Consider the following 23,262-nt stretch of genomic DNA (forward strand, 5'->3'; position numbering starts at 1 on the left):
AGAAAATATCAGCTCTTATCCTTTCTAGACTTGTTATCCTGTGAGCAGTGAGGCTAATGAAGCTATATTTCCTATGGATTAATGTCCTGCAGCCCTTCCCTTCCACAGTCACATAGAATCATTTAGGTCAGAATAGACATCTAAGATCTTTCCAGATCCTTTTCCCAGTCCCACTTTGTCCTTGCTTGTCCTATCTCCAGTCCATTGCTACATACTCAAACCTTCCTCCTCCTGATCACCCCATGCTGTTCCTAGCTCATTGATCCCACCTCCACACTTTTAACCCCTGTTTCCTGCAGACGGTGCCGGCTACCTCTGCTCCAGTGCCCTCCTGCCGGCCTCGTGCCTTGGTTCCCAGTGCCAGGCAGGAGCTGTCAGCCAGCCAGCTTCAGCCATGTGGTGAGTGCAGCAGCCACACTGTGCTTGCCGTTCCCACACTGGGGGCACTGCCCAGATGTTTTGTACTGTCTGGTCAGTGCTTTTAACAGAATGTGTAAGAAAGACCTTCATGTTACTACATCCCACATACATTTCAGCTTTGGCTGAAAATGCCATTGAGGCCAAAAGTTGTTTGTGAAGACAGACAAGCACACAGAGGGACACAGACATCATGTTTACTTGAGAAATTGACTTAAAAATAGAAAGTTTTGAGTTCTGCTGTATTTAGCCTTGAAAATAAAACCTGTTGTGCCTTCCTAATACAACTGTTACTTGCACAGCCTTCCTCTGAGCTGGCTCCGGAGCTCTGTATGTCTGTAGCCACAGAACTTCATCGTGGAGGGTGGACAACCAGCAGGAGGCTGACATGCAGAGCAGATGCATCCAGCCATCCCTAGAGGATGAGCTAAACTCCTTCCCCCATATCCCACCTGAAAAATGAACCTGAAACAGAATAAGGACCCAAAGGAAATCATATCCTGAAATCCGTATCAATCATTTAGGCAAGATGTGCTTAACAGATATGTATCCCTTGCAGAAGGACAATGCTGATTGAAATTTCTCCCTCTGCCAGGCAGTATCTAGGGAGGATTTCTGAGTAGTGCTCAGTTGCTTTGGACAAGATAGGTGCAGAAGGGAGGAGGGAGGAGTGGGCAGCAGAGCTGTTGACAGTGGGCAGTGGTAGGTGAACTGTTGGGGTTTTTTTATGTTTTCAGGACACAAAACATCCTTACAGGCATGGGCATATGTTCTGAGCTGTCTGGTCACCCACAGGAGTTGGTACCCTGGGTATTGTACTCTAAATTGATGGGTACTGTTGTGTTTACTCCTGATCAAAAGGCAATAAAGAACCACAGGTTTTAACTTCCACTGGGGTTGGGTAAATGATGGATGTAGGTGACTGTGGCAGTGGATGTCAGTGTGAGGTGGGACCATCAGGAGAATATTCAGGATGGCGTCCTGGCTGAATTACACAGGAAAGGAAACTCTTCATGGGGGAGCACTGGACAGGAGAGAATTTGGCATTGAAAAAGCTGTAGGTGTTTCTGCCTTAGATAATCTCCAGTGAAACTAGAACTAGGATGGGGTTTAACTTAAGAAGTGATCCCAGTCATGAAGCCATGCAGATATTTTAGCAGTCCCTGTGTGGACAAATATGGATGGATACTGTTATATAGGATCCCTTTCATTGTCAGGGTTACTGGTAAGCAACATTCCTGCATTGGTGAGCCTCAGTTTAGAGTGACCACTCTCACATCGTGCAACACAGCCCTATAAACCCCTGTAGTTCCCATGGGCAGGAAGAGCCTATCTTCAATCAAACTGTAGGGGTTAACACAGGGAAGAGAAATCTTGTGTGTAGGATGAGCAGGCTTCCACAACATCTACAAAAACCATGAGGGAGGGTGGTTCCACCCTTAGGAACCCCCAAGAGCTTGCTACAAGCAGTTTCAAAAGTTTGGTGCTCCAGACATTTCTCAAGGAATACTTATGTACCTTCATCACATACTTTACTGAAACACTGCACATCTGAATCCCTTACTGGAGCTGCCCATGAACTGCCTCCTGCAGCCTTGCTCCACTTGTATGCTGGGACAGTCCCACTGTAGCCTGAGCAGCTCTCTGGTCCTGTGGCTGCACTGAGCAGGAGTGAGCTGCTCAGATATCTGCGCTGCATTTGCATCTTGAGTGAGATGGACAGACTCTTCACATGCTGTCTGAGTCAGGGATCAAACATGGGCTGCTCTTCCCATGGGGTGAATTTTAGATTATTTATTAAATAAATTGGAAAGTGAATTCCAAGGAAACTTTTTTTTTCTTTCCCAAGAGTGCAGGCATGCCCACAAATAGCATGATAATATGTTAATTCTTTAGCTGCAGAACAATTATGGTGAAGTTCTGAAAATGGCTTAGTTAATAGTGTTTCTGAAGCCAAGAAATCATTATCTAAATTACACACAGACCTATTTATTGCCTTTTTTTTGTAGAGGAGAAACTGTTTCTGCATTAATATGATTCTGTAATGCAATTCTGAATGCTTTTTTGCATATCTTACTTGCTGTTTAGGAATTGTTCAGCTTGGCATCAAAAAGTATGGTCTCTGAGATTTGTGTTGAAACACTGTGACTTTAAGTCTTTGGTCAGAATAACTTCTAATAAACAGGCCTTAAATAGAAAAATTGTGAGGAAATTGTAATACACTCATGTAGGAAAGGCTTTGGTTTTTTTCAGTGTTAGGCAGTTTTCTTGAGAGTAACAAATGAATAATAAAACCTAGTGCAAGACTGACTAGAAGAAAAGGTTATTCTAATTTTAAACAAAACTAATTTCACTCATATTCATTCTTTTACACTACACACCAGAACATTTATCTCTTTCTGTTTGGAACAGGATTATTATTACAGATGACAGAGGATGGTGGCTGTTGAATCCTTACCACATCTCTTGCGTTTTCCCTAAAAAAGGATGACAAACTGTTTTCTGGACAGGCTCTGACTTCCAGTGACCCTTTTGTAATAGAGAAATCATTTGCCTAACTGTTTAGCCTTGCTTTGTCTCAGGCAAAGTTGTTTTCCTTGTCTGGATATTTTATGGTTTCTGTTCTTCATCTTCTCACCACCTTATCTCTGGGGCTTCTGCCTGTGTTCTGTCTGGTTGTCTAGTTCCTGGACTGGCTGTATTTTTCATCAATTACCACAAGTTCTTTTTTTTACCATCTCCTGTTGTTCCTCCTGATGTGTTCATGTGCCTTGGTTTCTACTTGTGAGCCCTTCTGCAAGTCTCAGCATTTCTATTACAGATCTCTACAAGTAGTCACTGAGCTAAAACCAGGAGACCCTCTGGTGTAGCTGGTGACAGCCTGTCCTCCACAACACGGGACACATTTGTGTCTGGTTTCTGAAGAGCATCGGTGTTATAATTCTTTGGGGGAATGGTTTCTCTCTTTGACCCCCTGGAATTTCTTCCCCTTGACCACATAGAATGACCCTCCCTACCTTTCTTGACCTAATTGGCTGAGTGTCAGCGATCCTCCCAGAGTGGGAGACTAGATAAGACGCCTGTACTTCTTTGTTCTCTCTCTTGGCCCCTGGAACCCTTTGAGAATAAACACCTTGGAATAATCCTGGGGTAAGCGCCTCTTTTGGAATCTTTTGTCCTGTCCCTCTGAGATATTCCTCCAAAGCCTCTCCAGAGCTAGTCCCAGGGGGGGGCTGTGGGGGAATATTTCACATCGGGTGTCCTGAGCTGCCTGGGAGTGTCAGTATTGGGCAGTACTGTCTTTCTGTTGCCAGATACAAACCTCCTCTGAAAAAAATTGCTCTTGGATTTCTGTATTGCGTAGATTCTCAGTGTTCCTGTTAATGAACTGAAGAAACCCTCTACCTTATAAGAACAGTAATAAACACCCATTCACTGAGTATGTGGGAGAGTTTTGTGTCAAACTAACATCTAGCGTAAACTGAAGTGCTGTTGATGAAGATTATTCATAAGTTTTGTGACTTCAGAGTTCTCCTTTTCTCCCAGTATTCCTCCCCCACGTTTTGTAGCCTTGTCAAGAGTCATCTTTGACTGGTTTCCTGTATTGCCATAGATATATTTTTGCATTTCTGTCTCAACATAAATATACTATTTACCATTCAAACACATCTACCATCATTTAAGTAGGAGAAAAACACTCTCAGCAAATTCAAGCAGTGCTCTAGAAGATCAGAGAGGCTGCACAAATTCCTTCTCTCTCAATCTAGTCATCCTCTTCAAAGCTCTCCTGTCAGGACTTGGGTGTCACATATTCCAGTAGTTTTGTTTTCATACTGACATAACTAATAATTGTAGAGTTCTTGAACGGAATAGTAGGGAAAGACTTTACCAGCAGTTCTAGTTAGCTCAGAAACTGTTTTTATTTGTTAAAGTCATCCTTCTTTTCTGAGCTTTTTCTCAAGTTTGTGGTGTTTCTTTAAAATGTATCTTGAGAAGAAAGCAGCCCTGTTTTGCACTCAGAGATAATGACAAGGGTTGTGGTTAATGTGGTGTGGGGCTGGCAGGCACTGCCAGAGCACAGTGGATTCCTTTAGGCTAAAGTACACATGCAAAGTTCATTTCTCACAAGGGACACAGGTGGGACTCTGCCCTACAGAAATCTTTTTGCTGATGATTTCACAGAAAAAATGCAGATCTCTTTGCTGTCATGGGGATTGCAAAGACTTTTCTGTGGATCAGCACATCTCAGAGCATGATGGATCTTCTGTACCAGTGCCCAGAGAGCTGCACTGATCAAGGCTCAGCCTGCACAAGCCTGAAAACAGGGCACTAAGCATTACAGTTCTGTTGGAGGCAGACAAATCTGGTTAACATCTTGCTCTTCAGATTTCTCAGGTATTAGGGACCTTCAATCCATACACTTGAAAGGACAGATGGACAAATAAGTTTCTCTCTTGTGTTAATTACTTGTGACCTGTTTTGTTTCCAGCAAAGTGTCTTTCAAAACAAGACAACTACTGATTTTCCTGATGGCTGAACATTAAGAATTATGAAGTAACATTATGAAACGTGACATTAAAGGAGATTTCTGTCTCACAATTAAATGCAGGGGCAGCAACACAGAGTATGCAATGACCTATTAGCAAGCTATAGACACTGTCAGTAAATCTCAAGGGGACATGAGCCACCTTCTTGTTTCCATTTCCTACCACAACAAGGCTCTCAGGGATGTAGGAGCTGCTTTTGTGAGAATGGTTTAGCACCCTTATTCCATTACCTGCACCAGTGAACAATACCCAGATAGTAAGTGTCACTTGTAATAAAGAGTTAAGCCTTGTGATTAGTTAGATCTTTAATTTGCAAGGATTAAAGTCATGTAACACTTCAGCAATCCTGCTACTTGGGCAGATGATGTGGTGCTGCATTCAGTAGGGAGTAATGAAAAGTCATTACTGTGACAGTAGTGAGGCAAACCAACAGAAAATCATGAAACCAACTCCAAGCTGCTGTATGGATACAGCTTGTATGAGAACACAAGCAAAAGGACATTTCATATGAGATGGAGTCTTTGTTGCTAGTGAAGGAAGCCTCTAATGTGCTTGGAAGCAAGGAGGTTTTGGGAGGATAACCTAAAATTTCCATGTACACAGAACTGACAGGATCTGGATCAAGTCCCCTTGCAGCCAAATAGATTGTAATTTCTCCCTGCTCCATAAGCTCACATGCAAGGTGACTTTTCCAAAGGTCCCAAATGTTTTCCTTTTCCAGCTCTTGAAGACATCTTTCGTTTTGCAATTTGGTAACACCCACAACTGTGATGCTGCTGGTCTGATCCTTGCATGTCTGTGTGGGGATTGTCCTGTTCACAGGCTGCTATTGGCTGCCATTCACTGGGGCCCCCCCGGCCTGTCAGGGACATGCCTGAGTCCTGGACAACCTCTATGGTTCTCACACCACACTGGGGAGTCTCAACTGGCACAACAGAAAGAGCTGCAGAGTCGTACGATGGGGCAGGGTCTCTGAGAAGGCTGTCCAGGGTGGTGACAGGAGAGGACTTACAGCATCTTTCCAAAGTCCTTAGAGTCAAAGGAACCGGTAAGACATTCTTGTGCTGAGAGCACTGTTACTGGAGGTTTTAACTGTGACACTTCAAATGCACATAGTGCTGTAAGCATTTGTGCTCCTGAGCAGTACAGGGTGCTGAGAGCACACAGTGCTCCAGAGCAGCACAGGGATGTTCTCCCCTGCCTTTCTTATGAACCTTTTACACAGGAGTAGCACAGCAGGAGCCCAGGCTGGCAGGAAGACAATGTAGCTCCCACAGTCGAGAATGGTCTCTGGGGCCTGTCTGTTTAAATCCAACTAGACAACTTCAATTCCTATCTCTGTGTGTTGCAGAGGGGAGCAGGATGTTGCCTGCAAGTGGGGTGAAACAGCATGTGCTAAATTATTGATTTTCTGTAGCACCTCTGGGTACCAACCACCTATTCCCAGCCAGCCCGAAAGTTCCTGAGAAGCCCTACAAAGTAATCAGAGGCATCTTTCTACATGAATTTAAGCTTCAGGAGGTCTAGCTCTGATTACTGAGTAGTTCTTTCCATTGCAGTGTTCAAAAAGTTATTCAAGCCAGTTTCTGGATGTGTTTGAAGCCCATCATATGGCTGTGGACTCAATCAGCTGGAATCCCTTCCACTTGAAAGTCTTCATTTCCTGCAGCTCTGACTGGACAGTCAAGATCTGGGATCACACCATCAAGTAGGTTCTGCTGGGTTCTGGTGTGGGCGAGGAGGTCCAGCCTGGAATACCAGCAGCACATGTCGACTCTGCTCATACCTCAGTCCCAGTTTCCTTCCCAGATGTTGATAATGCTAATTGCTTTTCTATTTTTTCTACTCAGATTTGCATTCCCCAGGTATGAGATATAAGATATAGCATTAGCTGCCCCAGGAACTTGCCAAGCAGCATAGCTAAGCACAGACCCTGACTGCTTTGCTTCGGATCTGATTTCCTTCAGGCAGGACCTACTGTGGCAGAGAAATGCTACAGAGAAATGTCAGGGACTTGCTTCTAGCTTCAGGGGCCAGAAACCTCCTAAGAGCCAGAGAAAAAAAAAAATCGGAACATTTTAAAATACGGAATGACGTTCAGGGTTAGTGGTTAAGGAATGTCTGGTTTCAATCAGGATATTGATTTTGTTGTAAATCAGTCAGAGTCACATACTTCCGGTTGCCAATATTGCTCTAATACTCAAAGTTGTTGTCAGAAGTCCAGAGAAGGGAGATAATTTTTTTCCCCATATGATTATTAATATTAACCAGAGAGACTCCATCTTGCTGTGTGTGTTGGGAAGTTTTCAAAATGCTTTCAGAAAGAAAGAAACCTGCTACCTCTCTTCTCATTGCAGCAGGTCAAATCCTGACCAATTTGTATTGGTGCTCAGCTTTGCCTTGCCTTTGGCTCAGACCCTGGCTGTTATCTGACACAGAGAAATACTCCTTCTTCCACTTTTGCACCATCCAAGTGTCCATGGCTCAGTGTTACACGTCCAGAGTGACATTTGTTTACATGAATTCTTCTCTGTGTGTCTTTTTTTTATAGGACGCCAATGTTTGTTTATGACCTGTGTACTGCTGTAGGGGATGTTGCATGGTCTCCTTACTCCTCCACGGTGTTTGCTGCAGTCACCATTGATGGCCAGGTGAGAGGCTGGGAGGAATAGTGCTCTGATTTGAGCTGAGAGAAAGTCAAAGGAGATTAGGGCTGAGCGTGGGAATGGGCCAGCCCAATCCTGGCCAAGCCTATCAGGGAGCCACCAGCAGGAAGCCACCCTCTCCTATGCTTTCCTGTCTTTGGCATACATCCCTGGGCATTAATCTCTCAATTCTTCTCAAAGTAGGTGTTGCAAATGCATACAAGTCCCTCCCTGCTCTCCTGTTAACCATGTGGGAGCAGGTGTGCAGCTGAACTTCCTTGATATGAAACTCCCAGTACATCCCTGGGGATGGAGAGATAATGTTCCAGATCAGAACTCCCCTATACAAGCTAACATCAGGGCATTGGTTCTGAACTTTCAAGGTGTAGAGAAACAATATAATCAAGTGGTTATATACTTACACTGATATTTAAATTCAATCAGAGTAATATGTCCAGGGTCAGCCAATAGAATTTTTTCCAGTTAAATAAAATCAACATTTTTCCACCATGTGGGACAGTCTCTAAGACTAATGGTTTGGTAATGAGCTCTGTAGATCAGTCCTAATATTAGCATGATGACAGTTCTATTTTTACCTCTAGCCATGTATTGTAGTAGCTCAGATGGTTAATTTGGGCTTGGCAAGTAGCCAGGACATGTAGCTATTCACGAATACTGCTTGAATACTGTAAGACCACATTGCTCCATTACCATGAGCTTTATGTTTAGCTGGTATAAACTGGACAGTCTGTGCAGTTTGGCCAGAATTACTCTAGAAAAAGGATAACCTTTATATATCCCCATCATTGAATTGATGCCTTGGCTACTTTATTGTAGTTTAACCTTTATGTCATAGCAAGAAAATAATTTCACTGATACACTGGCTTAGGCTGTGAATTTTTCTCTCCCAAGCAATAGAAATCTCTTCATTGGGTCACCTGGTCTCCCTGGAAAGCTCAGAATTCCACAGCCTACAGAATGTCAATGCTCTTCCTTCACAGTCAGGGTTAGGACTGGGTCCTTCTTTTGTGGATCTGTCTGTTCCCAGTCTGCCATACACCAAATGAGGGCCCTGCATGAAGGCAGTGAGTGCATTCAGTACATCAGTCACATCCTCTGACTTGTTTCCCACAAGTGACATTGTGTGTGCAAGGGATCTGCTGGCAGCCACAGCTTTGATTGAGTGCTGGAGTGAGAAGGGCAGAGAGCTGTGGGTACCCCACCTGTGTCCTGGTGCCTAACTGTGGGGAAAAGGATGGAAATGTTTGCAGGCAGGGATACATCCTGGGCAGCATGAACAGATGGAGAGTAAACACTGTGTGTACTTAGATTTCCTACTTATGTGATCAAGTTTTGGCAGCGACAGTTCACCTCTAGAGATGCCTCTACTCCACTTGAGTTCTTTCTCTGAGCTTTACCTACTGCAGAGAAAGTAGGTAAAGACCTATTGTTGTGGTCTTGGCAAGAGTTTGCCTGGTGGGGTCTTCCCATCCCACCCATAGCTTGTCCTTGCCACATTAGCCACAGCATCCGTGGACCTGGAAGTCCATATGAGGCTACTGTTAAGGCAAGAGCCTGTTAGAGTTGGCAGCACTGCACCTAGGGCGTCTCACTTGGCTATCCTTGGATCTAATTCAGTAATCCTAAATAGAACCTAATGTAATAGGATTTAATTCTGCTTTATGCCTTCTCTCCCAAACTCTGAGTGGCCATCAGCCAGGAGCAGCCCAAAACTGAGCTGGCCAGCAGGACAGGTCCAGGCAAGAGCTGCCTTCCTATTGCAGTAGGCTGGCCAGGGCTGATGCTGATAGAAATACTGGGCCTCTGTGTTAGCTACTAACCATGCTGGCTGCAGCAGAGTGTGTCTGAGACATAGCTTAGTTGCTGTTGTTGAACAGAACCTTCTAGGTCTGCTGTGGAAGTGGAATAAATAGTTGTTTACAGCTTTTTTTATTCTGGACATATTCCACTTTGTAGCAGAGTGCACTTCTTGTGAATAACTCAGTGCCTCACAAAGGGCAGGCTCCATTAATGCTGGAAAAAAACCCCCCTGCTTTAATAGGATGTTCTATGATGCTCCAGAACAGAAAAATACAGGACATGAAGCCAGAAAATAAAACATTAAAGGCCTCCTGTCTTGGCATCTGCACATAATCATGCCTGCAAAATTTGAAGGTTGCCTGGAGGTGGTTTTAAAATCAGGCCCTAAATGCAGTCTGGCATATTCTGTAAAACATTTTTCCTTATTCAAGCTGATGCTATGTGTCCAAAACATGTATGAGCCCCTTAAGACTGACTTGGAAATTTGGGCATTTTAGAATATAAAAATGTCTTAATCTTCATGAATCCAGGAGGTAGGGATTTAATAAAAGCTGTAAATATCAGGGTCATTATGATAAAATGTGTTTGTTGGCAGCTGGGCATCTGCTTTGGACAGCACTATCTCTTCATAAATAACCCAAGTCTGCACATTCTACCACTGATGCAGTGGATAATAACTGCTACTATGTCTCTCCATCAGGTTCTGGTTAATTTCCTTTGTTTTCTGCTCTGCTTGGTGATCACTTTGTTTCAGAAAGATCATAAATAGAGATTCATAATAGAGAACTCCTTGTGTTGTAGACTGTAAAAGCCTGACAGGAAGAAAAAGGCTAGCTGGGATGAGACACCTATTTTGGAAATTAAAAAAAAAAAGAAAAATTGGAGGTGGATTTGAATACCTGGACACTTCCATTTAGGGTACAGGAAATGTGAAGGTGTTGGTCAGCTTACTGTAAAGACAGAGGTGAGAGAAGTGGAGTGGATGAAATTCAATCCTGCAACATTCAGCAGCATTTGCTTTTGGGAATTTGCTTAAAGTCCATCTTAAACTTACATTTAAAGCATAAAAAATTGAAACATGTAAAACTGGCAGTCACACCTGAAATTTCCTCTTGGTCTTCTTTTACTTACTTTCATTAAAGAAGGAAATCGTGTTGGCATTTCCTCCACTTCTGTGTGTGCAGAATTCATGCATGAATTGTTACACCTGTTAAAAAAGTTGAAGACTCATATCACAAGTGTCCTGTCTGGATCCCAGGCTGGGAGCCATAGCTGCCCTAAGCAATGGGTGTGATGGTGTGGTCAAGCTGGGCTTTTTCAGCCTGAGTAAGGAGCCCAGCAGCCTGCCAGTACCTTCAAGGAGGTCACTGAGAAGTTTGAGCACATGAAGTGATGATGAGACACAACAGCTGAAGTAAGTTGAAATGAGGAGTTTGGGCTGGATATATGGAAAAACTTTAGTTCTGAAGGCTGTCAGGTAGTGAAATAGCTTGTTCAGAGAGGCTGTGCTGTCTGTCCACGGAGGGCTTCAAGACCAGATTGGACCAAACAGCCACAGCTGTCCTCAGAGTTCACCCTTTCTTAAGCAGAAGGTTAGAGACTTGTGTGAGTCTCTTGCAACCTGAACTGCCTTCTAAGCCTGTGACCCTGAAAAATGTCCTGTGTGAAAAGGAGGATCCCAGGGGTTTTACCACAGGCTTGTACACAGTACAAATCCATTCACTCTCATGTTTTTGTGGGCTGTGTTCTTCATTACTAGTGCAGCAAGAGGAAGGTCCTGTTATAACCATCTGTAGTAAATATTGATAGCCTCAAGATAAATGCCGTTCAATTGTTTGCTCTGCAGAGAAAACTGGTCAGACATATGATCCAGGGTTTTTCCCCATTAGTGAAACTGTTGACCTTTCCAGATGTGAAATACTTGAATTAACCCAAACCTTCAGGAAGTTGGTTAATGGTTTGTGCTGCTACTCAGGAAGTGAGTGTGCACTTTCTGCTTAAATAAACCTGTTTTACTGTTTGTACAACTGTTTTGAATGCAAAGCCTTGAAGACCAGCTTTCTGTTGAATCTAACTCACAGGATAACATACCAAGGTTATTCTGCCAGCTGGTCTTGATGCCCATCTTTCTCAGTGGAGAGAGAAGCACTTGCTTAGTGCTGGCACATGTGTGAGTGTACACAGAGTGATTTGCAGAAACTTGCTGCCCATTTAGCATGGACTTGAAGCAAAAGCCAAACTCTATCTTTAAAACATGAATGATTTTGCAGACAATAGGCTTGTTAAACCTTTCAGGTTTTCAAATATTTCCCTTGGTATTTTTGACTTAGTCCTGCCTCTCCTTATAGGGCATGAATCAGGGGTGCCTGCAGGCCTCTCATCTGTTGATGCTTTTGCTTGGAGGTGTCAGGACAGTGAACATGACTACAGATGCCCTTGCTGCAGTTGAATCTTTCCTCCTCCCCTTTGGGAGTAGCCCAGGGGGATTATCCATACCTTCTGGGGCCACCACTAGCTCTTCAGGGCTGGGACAAGATCTTTCCTGGTTATCTGCACTGTGACAAGGGCAATTGCAGATGTATAAAGACACTGAATGAACATGAATCTCTTTACCATCACCCAAAAGGACCTTTGAGTATGCTGAGGGAGGTAGAAGCTTTCTTAAAGTGGCTTTGAAATTGTATTTGCAGCGTAAGTGGCTGTTTCTTGTAAAACTGTTCATTTTCTTCTGCTGCAAAACCTAAAAGGCTCATTCTTATTCCCTGCTGAATCTTTGAGATTGATGCGGACTGCTGGAGAGTCAGCTTTAGAACAAGGGCTGGTGGCATGTCAGTGCTCAATGAGATAGATGGTCTAAGTCCCAAAATTAATGCTGCCTTCACTTTGTGCCAATTAGACTGTTCCCCATTCTCCTCCCTCTGCCATCAGACTCTTTGTGTGTTGGCATTTCTCTCCACTAGCAACTGTTTTTAGGCAATAAAGAAGACCAGTTTGCTATTGCAGGCTCTGAGCCCTCACTTGTATACTGATGCAGCCCCCATCCCATCATAGCATGCTCTAGTGGCTTCCAAGTGGGGATCAGGCATCTCATGACACTACTGCTCACTCACATCCATTAGCTACTGATTGAAGGTGAGATGACTTTATCAGCAGGGTAGCTGGTTTCAGTACAAAGTCAAATTTAAACCCCTTTTGTCAATGGCTTTACAGGATTTGTTTTTTTACAGAGAGGCTCACAGGCTGGTTTTTCATTACTAAAGTTATTGCTCTTTCAGATTATGAAATACAGCATTTTGACAAAACTGATCTGCTGAGATTAACTAGTTCATTCAGGCACACAGGAACCAAGTTTGCCTTTTTCTGCTTCATGGCAGTGTGACTGAAAAAAAAAGACTTTGACAGCACCTCAAAAGATTTTGTGTGTTGATTAATCTGTTAGACTTTGCATAAAGACCTACTGGGGGCACAGAGTCCATCAGGAGAATCTGCAAGAGTTTATAAAACTGCCCCTCTCTGCTCTTAATTAATTAATCAATTCACTTCTAGGAATGGCTTCTCACTTAGGTTTGAATTTGCAAGTTTGGACTTTGGTTGTTTTGGCCGTTGAGATCCTCCAGCTGTCTGTCAAATCCTTCTGTACAGAGATAGCAGCTTCTGAACCTTGATCTTTATTCCTTGGCATTTATAGTGACCTGCAATCTGTGTGGGTTTGTTTTAAATGCCAGTCTTCAAACCGTGACAATTCAGTGTCTGCCCTATGAGCAGTTTTGCTGGCCTGCCATGGGGTGCAGGTGGCAGAGACCAGTGACTGCCTCTCCCATCAGATGTGGTGCTGCCCTTTCTTGTGCAACTGCCTGCCCTTGCCCTTGCCCCAGCCTGCAGTGCTGCCCTGGCAGGGCATAGCCAGGACCCTGCCAGCATGAAAAGAGATCATGGTGTGAGAGAACAGCTTCAGCTTGACATCAGGGACTGAATGACCCACTGACTGTGGGTCACAGCAGAGAGAGCACAGGGGGACTGACACAACTGGAGAGTGTATTCAGGTAGCTCAGCCTTGGGAGATTTGCCTTGGGGCACTTAAAGGACTGGCTGAAACCATCTCCCTGTTCTTTATCAGGTATTTGTGGTGGATGGTAGAGTAGGGAACTGTCAGAAGATTGGAAAGAAAGACTCTGCCCAGTATTCAGTACTGTGACAGTGCAGAAAAGATTACCTAGCCTAAACAAGCTACCCAGAAAGATCCTGGGACAAATCATTGGTTGTTCTATTTGTGAGCACTGATATATCAAGGAGCAGGCAGTCTAGCAAGGTTTTACTAAGGCTGTATCACATAAAACCAATCTAATGCTGTTCTTAAGAGTAGCAGGCCTGGTAGATCAAAGGAAGGGGATGTATCACATTCTTACAGGCTGACTTCAGGAACACTGCTTTATGATAATCACTAAGGCATTCAGGGGAGAAACAGGCTGGCAGAACTGGTGACTGACAAGGAATTTAGCTTGGATAAACAAGCACTTTCTTGTAAAACAATGTCTTGGGGTTTCCAGAAGAGGCCAAATGGTCCTCAGCTTGTTGGAATGAATAGCAGCTGTTCAACATGCCAAGGCTTTGATTTTTTACTGACTTGTGGGAGCTGAGTCAAATCACCTAAGGCTGATGCTGTTTTCCTACCGTGACAAATTGGGAATGACCCAGTTCTTACTGAATGAGGAAAAGATGAGAGATGCAGCCCTACAGTTAAGTCAGGTGACAGTCATTCTTTTCCCTGCTGTGTCATGTACCCTGAAGCAGCGGGCTGGGATGCTGCAGGATAGAGAGATGTGCTTAGCCCTCTCATACCTCAGAACATGCAGCTGGCTCCTGGCTGACTCAGCCCAAGAAGTAGCTTTCACATGTCTGCTCATCCTCCAAGAAGAAAGCTGTCTCTGAACATACCTGTAACTGAGCTGGAGCCTGTTCTTTCACCAGTAGCATGAAAGTGCTGTGAAAGGCTGTGAATTTTATGATTAGGACCACTGAGGATCAGGATTCCTGTGCCATCATTGCAGAAAAAGGGAGGCAATGAATGTTTTCTGAGTCAAGTCTCCTTTACTCCTGCTAGGACCCTGCGTGCCCTGTGTGTCAGAGGGACCAAAAACTGTGATTTGTAACTGAACAATGTCCTGCTAGAGAAACATTCATTTGTAACTGAAAAATGTCCTGCTAGAGAAAATTACCTGTATTGCAATTTGTTCTTGCTAGAGTGGCAGTGTAGAAATCAAGCCAACTAAGGTCTCCAGTGCAGTGCAAGCTGGGCTTCTCTGCCTGTCCAGTGCCCATGCCTTTGGCATACTCCAGTAGCTGACATGGTGCTAGACAGAGTCTGGGGGGTGGTCTGTCCATTTATTACATGTATTGCCTGAGAGTTTGAAACAAATCATCTGTGGAGTTTGCAAATGGATGAGAGATCATGATTCAGTCAAGAAAATGAGGTGAATCGATCAAATGGACAGTGAAAGCCAAGTACTGGAAGAGATGTCAACTGGTAAAGGGCCGCATGGTATTAAATTATCCCTCACCTTTTGCTCTTATGCTGATTCTATTCTTTGTTGCCAAGTTACCAGGCATATCTGCCTTGTTCTTACACACATATATACTTCCCCCCAGTCCTGGTTCCGGATGCCATCAGGTTGTTTTTGAACATGCTAGCATTGTCCAACCCACTGCTGGGGTGTGGAGGCTTGTAAGACTGGAATAAACATACAGGAAAGGCTCCAGCCATGGCAGATTCAGTAGGTGTTTGAGGACAAAATAAAGGCACTGCCGGTCAAAGTAGCTCTTCCACGCTCTTCTCAATGAGCCACAAAAATCAAGTAGTTTGTTCTGCTGGCAAAGAAATTCTGCCAAGGGTTCTGCTTCCTCCCACATCCCCTTGCATTTCCCTTCCTGTTGCCTCAGGGCTGGTAATGAAAGGGTATAAGAGGGGTCCAAGTCAGCCCAGAGGTGCTGAGCAGATGAGAGCGTGGGCTGGCTTTCAAGCTGTAAGTGCAGTTGGTAGAGCTGGTGGGGAGAAATAAGTTCAAAACTCTGAATGTGGTTTGAGGCTAAATCTGTGGTACTTGCCTTGGACATGCACTGTGCCATGCTTGCAGACCAGCTATTTGGAGTTGCAGTGGGGAACAGCTGGATTTTAGGAGGTGAAATGCATTAGCATGATTTATAGACAGAGGAGCTGTTGGTCTGGATGAGATTGAGCTGGATTTCTTCTCTGGCTGTTTGGAAGTCAAGCATCAAAGCAGCTAATTTATGTCAAATATTTTCTGCAATGGTGACACAATAGACTTAGATCTGTTATCACCTGTATGTCAAGCATGAAGAGAAACTCTGTTGTTACTGTGATGGCAGTTTAAAATTTTTCCAATTGGATAAAAAGCATCAGAAACTCCAGAATTCACTTGGTCCCACCTCAGAGAAAAATGGGCATCTGCTTAAATTCAGTGCTTGTTTTCAGGGACTTAGCAGAATTTCTGCCCTTCCATCAAGAAATTTGCTTTGAACATCTGCCTGGCTTATCTACTACCAGTCTGTCCAGCACTTCGGTACTGTGAGTCTAGATTTCTTTTGATTGTGGTTGATACCAGCTCATAAATCCCCATGCTGCAAGGAACTGCTTAACTCAGCAGCTTGGGCTTCATTTGGAAGGTGCTACATCTTTTCCTGCACTTTCTTGGAGCAGGCATGGAGGTTTACAAGGATCATAAATAAAATTGCTGCTGTAGTAATTGGTTACTGCCCAGAGTTTTTTTTCTTCTGTAGTTATGGATGAAACAGAAGGGAATTCTTGCACTTTCCTTTTTCAGACATTTTCAGATATATTTTACGTCTCTCTTTATGTCTTTTTCCATGTTTCTTGTTCTTGGAGTTTGATTTATGTTTATTTAAGCAAGTGACCACATATTGTTGCTAAGTACTCTGTAAAAAGAACTGAAATGCCCTTACCCATTGTATTTTTAACTCATTAGCAGAAAAAAATAAGGTGTCTGCTGTGGCCTGCAGTTTCTGCAAATCCCTCCAGATTCCTTACTTGTTTCTATGGAATGTGCAGAAGGTATTGAAATGAGTTTGTCAGGAAGTTTCTGCTTTCTTCTCTGCTGATGCACACTGGAATGGAAGCATATTTGAGATCTGAAAACCAGAGGTTTGAAACATTCATTCCGTAGTTTCTAAATTGCTCCTAGATGAGTGTGGATGAGCAAATGTGATAGCTCCAGGTCTCAGCACCTGCAGTTAGGGACCAGTCTCGACAACATGAGAAGAGGCATGCAGAGCTGGCAGAAGAGAGGAGGACTCTCACTGGTTTGTTAACTCTGAAAGGCTAATGACACAAGTAACAGCTTTTATAAAAATGCCATTTTGTACCAGCTGCCTGACAGTGTCTGAGTGTCAGTTCTTGTCTGGGTGCTGCTGGATGGGTGCCTGCCCAGGAACCTGTGCTCCAGGAAGGAGATTTTGAATGTGGTTCTGGTTCTAGTCATCCTGACTCCCCAGGAATTTGATACTTGAGTCATACATGGGGTTGGGTAGCACTTGTGTGGGTCATGGTTGCTCTTCTCTGGGTCATATACTCTGAGAGGGCTTGTCTTGCAAAACCTGAGAGGTCATCTCTGGGTGCAAGCAGTGATCTTGGGGCAGGGGCCACCATGGAAGTGGGATGGAGAGAAAACTGTTTTGTTGGTGAGTCTCTGTGATGGGAGATCCAGCTGGATCCCACTCCATAATCCTTAATTTCAGGACCTGAGCCAACAGAACAGGCATCTAGGGACTCTGAGACTAGGGGACTAGGAGCCTCATGGAGAGGTGAAGGTTTTCAATCTCCCATTCTTTGGGCAGAAACCCCTAGGCAGCCCTACAGATGGTGCTGGCCAAATGTAGTTCTGCTCTTTGCAGCACTATTAACCTGCCTCAAGTGTTGTGGGAAGCCCTATGCCCCTTTTAGGCTACTCCCAAAGCATCAAAACCAGTGTTGTTCTGACCAGGTTTCCCTTTCTCTTGAGTAACTGTGAGTCTCTAAATCAAAGCCTCTGAAGTCCTTTTCAGTGCCCGTGGCCCACCCCTCCATCTGGTGTGTCTGACAGCTGATAGGAGGCTGATGTTTCCAGCTGAAGAACTGAAATAGTTTGTTCTTTTCCACAATTCCCTTGGCAAAGGAAAACAAGCCCATTTGTTTAGAAGCTCATAAAAGAGGAGCTTTATAGTAGGAACATTCATAAACTTGTTTGTTTTTGACCTTCTCCACATTGCTGATGGTTTCAAGTTCTTGTCCCAGGCATTGTGCTTGTCTGGGCTGTTCGTGACATTTTTGAGAAACAGCCTCACCCAGAGTAATTTAAATTGCTCAGCACTCCAGCACTGAGCCTTTGGCCATGCCATCTTTCTCTAGTGCAGGGCAGGATGTGGGGGGGGGTACGCTGACAGCCCTACAGAGAGCAGCACAGACTTTGCTACCAAGGAGAAACCTGGCCACTAATTCCCTGTCACTTTTTTTTTTTGCTAGGTTAAATGGTGCCACTGAATCAGTGAGCATTTCCCAGGGTCTTAGATTACTGAATTAATAAAAATGTATTCTGTGAAGGCAAGGAATCAGATCTTTAAAGCATGTGGCTTGTGGGAGACTGGTATGCTTGAAAGAGTGCTTGTTCCTTTTCTGAGGTATTAAGTAAGACAGCAGGTGTAAAGTACAAGCCAGAAGAGCCACCTTGGTTTATGCTGAGAGACAGGAAATTGAAGTTATCTTTGCTGGACTTTGAGACCTCAAGTGTCAGGTCAAAATTCACAATGTAATACTGGCATCTAGTAATTTGAACAGATAAAAATGCTGCCGTGCTTTCACCTATGTTTCTGCTGACTGGGGAAGGGCTCCCCAAATTGCAAATCCTTGTCTGTGGCTGATGCTTTGGATTCCCTTCTTGAATTGTATTGTCATGGGTTTCTTCAAAATATGTCTTGACAATTCTGTCCACTTTTTAAGCACTTCCCCATTTTATTTTACTTCAGTCTAGAGGCAGTGTAGTTTTTCCCTTTTTTTTTTTGAATCTGTAAGACCTTTGTTCTCCCACTCAGACCAAGGACATCCCAAATTCCTAGACTTTTAGTCTAGAAGACACAGCAGCTCATGAGACTGCCTGGGACATGTGCTTGCACATGGCCCAACTCTATGCTATAAATGGATTCAGATAAAATTCACTGACTCATTGGTGTGTAATGGGAAAGTAGATGTAGTGATTTGATACCTTCCACACTCTTTGGAATAAGCTTTTATATAGTAGCATTGTCTGATTTCAGATAATTCCTAGATTCGAATTGTCAGCATGGCATACTGTTGAAATTACATGTTTCCTTTGTCCCTTAAGTGCTGGTAAACAAAACACAGCTGGAAGGAGGTTTACAAGTAGTTCAGTTCTCATTTCCTCTATATTCCCACTGTACTTGTTAGCATTAAGCATTCCCTTCCTACTTTTTCTGAAGACAAAAAAGGGAAGAGAAACATAAAGCTGAGAGTGTTCATGGTGGATATCAGGTGGAAATCCAGGGTGCTGGAAATGGCTCACCTCAGCCCTGGGTAAGAGATGTATCATGTTTTATTAGCCTTTGCAGTCTGTATCAGTAACTGGAGCTAATTGCAATTATTGGGTGATAATGTCAAATTAATTCATTCTCTCGAGAAACTGCCACTCTTTCATCTGCACAATGAAGTGTGCAATATTGTGCAGCTGGGGATGTGGCAGGTCTGTGCCACCGGGCTAGAGGTCTGAAGTCCATGCCAGTGGAATTCCTGCCTGAGTGGGTCCTCGGGCCCTCTCTCCATCCTCACCTTTCCTGATTGGCTAATCTATACCTGGCACTTTTCCTGATGCTGTGGGAGGACATGTGTGCAGGTGTAGTGTCTGGGCTGGAGTGAGCTGCCAAGCTGTCCTGTGCTTCTCTGGCATTACCCCAGGGTACACTCTAATCATACTGTGGCTGTTCCCATCACTTTCCCATTACTTACTGGTTTGTGTCTTTATTGTTATTATTAAGCTGAAAATGTTAGGGAGCTCTATAATGAGCAGTAATCAGAATTTTTGACAACATTCCCTATTTTGGGCATCAGTCTGTGTTATACTCTGATTTAATGCCTCTTTGTGTCAATACTTGCACTGAGAAGGGCGATTAAGGTCTGTGGGGCTAGCAGTACTGGCTCTGAGCCTTCTCCAGCCCAGATCAGCTGGAGCCTTGCCAAGGCTTGCACCCACAGCAGGGAAGTGGTCCTCTGTCCATGAGCCCCTGCAGGAGGGGGGCAGTTGCTCACAAGCAGCAGCTGACTTCTGCAGACTGGTTACTTAAAAGAAGACCACAGACCTGAGCACAGATGGTAATTGTGTGCTGTGGCTGGGATGTTTTTTCAAGAGAACCTTTTCTTTCTGGTTTCTCCAGCCATCATTCTGTCACTGAGAGATGTTCTTGCCTAATTAATCCCTTTTTTATTCTTTGCTTTTTTTTTTTTCCCCAGGCCCATGTGTTTGATCTGAACATTAATAAGCTTGAACCTCTCTGCACCCAGCTAGTGGTGACCAGGAAGAAAAATAAAACAACACACATCCAGTTTAATCCTGTCTACCCTATTATCATTGTTGGAGATGAACAAGGCCTCATTGTCTGCTTGAAACTCTCTCCCAATCTGCGCAAGATGCCCAAGGTAAAGATAAACTGTATTCCCTTAGCCACAGAAGGTCTCTTCGCCTTGTCACTGTCCCCTCTCCTTCCATGCAATGGTGTTGGCAAAGCTCCTTTCTCGAGCAAGGTACTTAAAATTACCTCAAGCCTTTTGGGTAGGATGTCTGGGATGTTAAATCTTTGTGTCTGTTTCTCTTTGAGCAGAAGGACTCAGTTTGCTCCTGGTAAGGAGTGAGGACTGGTGGGAAGGGGGTTTGCTGTCCCATGTCCAGACAAGCTCTGGTCCAGGAGCTCTGTAGATATCAATTTATTTCCCAAAGTTCACATATTTTCTGAGTTTTGGGTTTTATTTGCAAAACTCATTACAATCAAGTAAAGGAGAGCCCAACTCTAACTCAAGTCCTCCCACAGAAACCATGCTCCCTGTCTTGTGCTGCTGCATCACAGCCTGTCCCCTGACCGCCATGTCAGCTTTCCTATAAATGAGCAAGCAGTATCTTTAATATGTAAGGAGACTTGGGATCCTTGTCTCAAGTGACAGCAAGGAGATACGTGTACCTCTGTGGGTTGGTGAAGTTTTTTTTTCTCACATCCATGAGGGCCACAATTGTGAAAGATGATAACATCTCTTATGTGGATCTGTCACTGGATTTTCTTTCTGATCTTCATCCAGCTATGAGTTGAATGGATGTAAATGCAATGTCCTTTTATGCCCTTGTAATTCTCATATCCAGTTGTCTTGTGTTAAGCAGAGTCTTTCCGTTTCAGGCTTTTTAGAACATATCCAAGAAAGAAATCTCTTAAGATAATCATCTTTTATTTATGTACTCCCAAATGTTTTATATACTCTACTAATCTGCTATATTAGTCAGGGTCCTTGGCCAGGAACTAATCACACTAGTGTCCCTCCAGTGTCCCACTAGTGATTTTTAAAAGGTTCATTCAGCTGACAGCCACTGGAAATGTGAATCTTCCCTCTGCAGAGAGGCTATAAAAGACAGTAGCCTGGCAATTTGTTTGGGGCTGTGTTCTGGAAGCTGTGGAGAAGAATCTCTCATATGCTTCACACTTTCCTGTTTCCAGCAAAACTTCAGCCTGAGACTGTCAAAGCTCTCCAGGTTGTCATTAGGTTGACTCAGGATAAGTTTCCTTGGTGCTTTGTGACTCCTTCCTGGGCGTGGGTGAGCACAGTGTCTGTCAGGGACCCTGCCTGCACAAGGACTTAAGCAGTGGAGAGGAGTCACACACACATAAGTATGGCTGCTCTCCTCTTCACCCCAGCTGTAGACTGATCAGCACCCAGCAATACTGCACTGTGCCTCAGTATCATAGAGTGGTTTGGGTTGGAAGAGACCTTGAAGACCATCTAGTTCCAAACTCCTGCCCTGGGCAGGGACACCTTCCCAGGTTGCTCAGAACTCCATCCAGCCTGGCCCTGAACACTTCCATCCACAACTTCTCTGGGCAACCTGTTCCAGTGCCTCACCACCTTCATAGTAAAGAATTTTTTTTCCTTATATCTAACATAAACCTACTCAGTGTCAGTTTGAAGCTATTCCCCCTTATTCTGTCACTACACATAGTTTAAAAAGTCCCTCTCCATCTTTCTTGTAGGCTCCCTTCAGGTACTGGAAGGCCACAATTGGGTCATCCCTTAGGTTTCTCTTTTCTAGGCTGGAAAAAACTCAGCTCTCTCAGCCTTTCCTCACAGGAGAGATCCTCCATCCCTCTGATCATACTGATGGACTTCTTCTCTAGGCTCACTCCAGCAGCTCCCTGTCCTTCCCATGCTGGGACCCCCGAGCTGGATGCAGAGCTCCAGGTGGGTCTCACCAGAGCAGAGCAGAGCAGAGGGGCAGAATCCCCTCCCTCCCCTGCTGCCCACGGGGCTCTGGATGCAGCCCAGGACACGTTTGGCTCTCTGGGCTGTGAGTGCCATGGCCGGGGCATGTCCAGCCTCTCACCCACCAGCACCCTCAAGCCCTTCTGGGCAGGGCTGCTCTGGGTCTGTTCATGCCCAGCCTGTGCTGATACTGGGGGTTGCTCTGACCCAGGTGCAGCACCTTGCACATGGCCTTGAACTTCATGATGTTCCCATTGGCCAGTCCTCAAGCTTATCTGGGTCCTTCTGGATGGCATCCCATTGTTCAGGTGTGAATTCAAATGTCTCCTTCTGCTCCTGGTGGCCAGCAGCAGCCCTCCATGCAGTTATGAATGTTGTCATTTCTCTTTGCTGACCTTCTTTAAAGGCAAATTGCATGTTGTTGATAAAGCAATTTAAACTGTGAGTTTAGGAGTAACTCCAATGCTTACTGCTGACTGTAAACCAACATGTAACTACATCCCATGAACATATAAATGGGATGGAAATGCATTCTGCTGCTCTGATGTTATTAAACTATCTGTCTTCTGCTGGCCTGGTTAGGTTTGAAGGGACACTGAACACTGGACTAAAACTTTACCACACATGTGGAGAGGAAGGAGGGATGTTCAGGCATGACTGGTTATGTATGCAGGTTCCTTGACTGCAGCCAGCCTGAAAGATACGAGGATTTAAAACAGATGACATGTAGTGTGGTGGCAAAGTGGTGGATCTGGCCTAGGCTGCTTAGTGCCATAAGTGAACAAGCAGTGAGGAGATTAAACTGATGGAAGAGAATGTTCTAACAGAGGGTGGTCAAGCCCTGTCAGAACAGGCTGTACCATCCAGTGTGTGCTCCTGTCTCTCTTTCCTTTCCCAGCACCAGCTTTTGTGTCCTTAGCTGCAAGCTTCCGGCCGTGTTTGCAAGAATATCATCTCACGGTAGGAAGTCAGATGTACTTCCAGAGTATTGATCTGGGCTCCTCTAAAGATCAACTCAGTGTGCTCTTTACACCCTTTCCCTGTGCAACCAGCTTTCCTCTGTAAAATGACCCAACTTTTCCCTCTTTTCTGGGATTCCCCAGGCTGGAGTTGACAGTCACAGAACTTCCAGAGATTTTTGTAAGTGAAGAGGGTCCAAAACTGTGCAGAGGAGTCCTGACATCCCAGCTGCCGCCTTGCAGATAGAAAAACCTGTCTATGCCTGGCTCAATACCTGGGTATACCAGGCTGTTGTGTTTGCCACTTGATCCCTACAGAGTCCAGTGGGGAAAACTGC

The 23,262-nt window shown here is 44.4% G+C and overlaps 1 protein-coding gene across 1 annotated transcript in view; it reads left to right on the forward strand.

Annotated features, from left to right (window-relative positions):
- DNAI1 (dynein axonemal intermediate chain 1) overlaps window positions 1-23,262 on the forward strand; it is a 140,681-nt gene that overhangs the window by 91,691 nt on the left and 25,728 nt on the right. Inside the window, exons 17-19 of the mRNA XM_066180940.1 lie at window positions 6,524-6,672; window positions 7,516-7,615; window positions 19,959-20,144. Coding sequence (XP_066037037.1) covers window positions 6,524-6,672; window positions 7,516-7,615; window positions 19,959-20,144 — 435 coding nt within the window. The remainder of the gene's footprint in view (window positions 1-6,523; window positions 6,673-7,515; window positions 7,616-19,958; window positions 20,145-23,262) is intronic.

Source organism: Chamaea fasciata, unplaced genomic scaffold (genome assembly GCF_029207755.1).
Source record: "Chamaea fasciata isolate MVZ Bird 193981 ecotype frontalis unplaced genomic scaffold, bChaFas1.0.hap1 SCAF_4, whole genome shotgun sequence".
NCBI classification, from domain to species: Eukaryota; Metazoa; Chordata; class Aves; order Passeriformes; family Sylviidae; genus Chamaea; species Chamaea fasciata.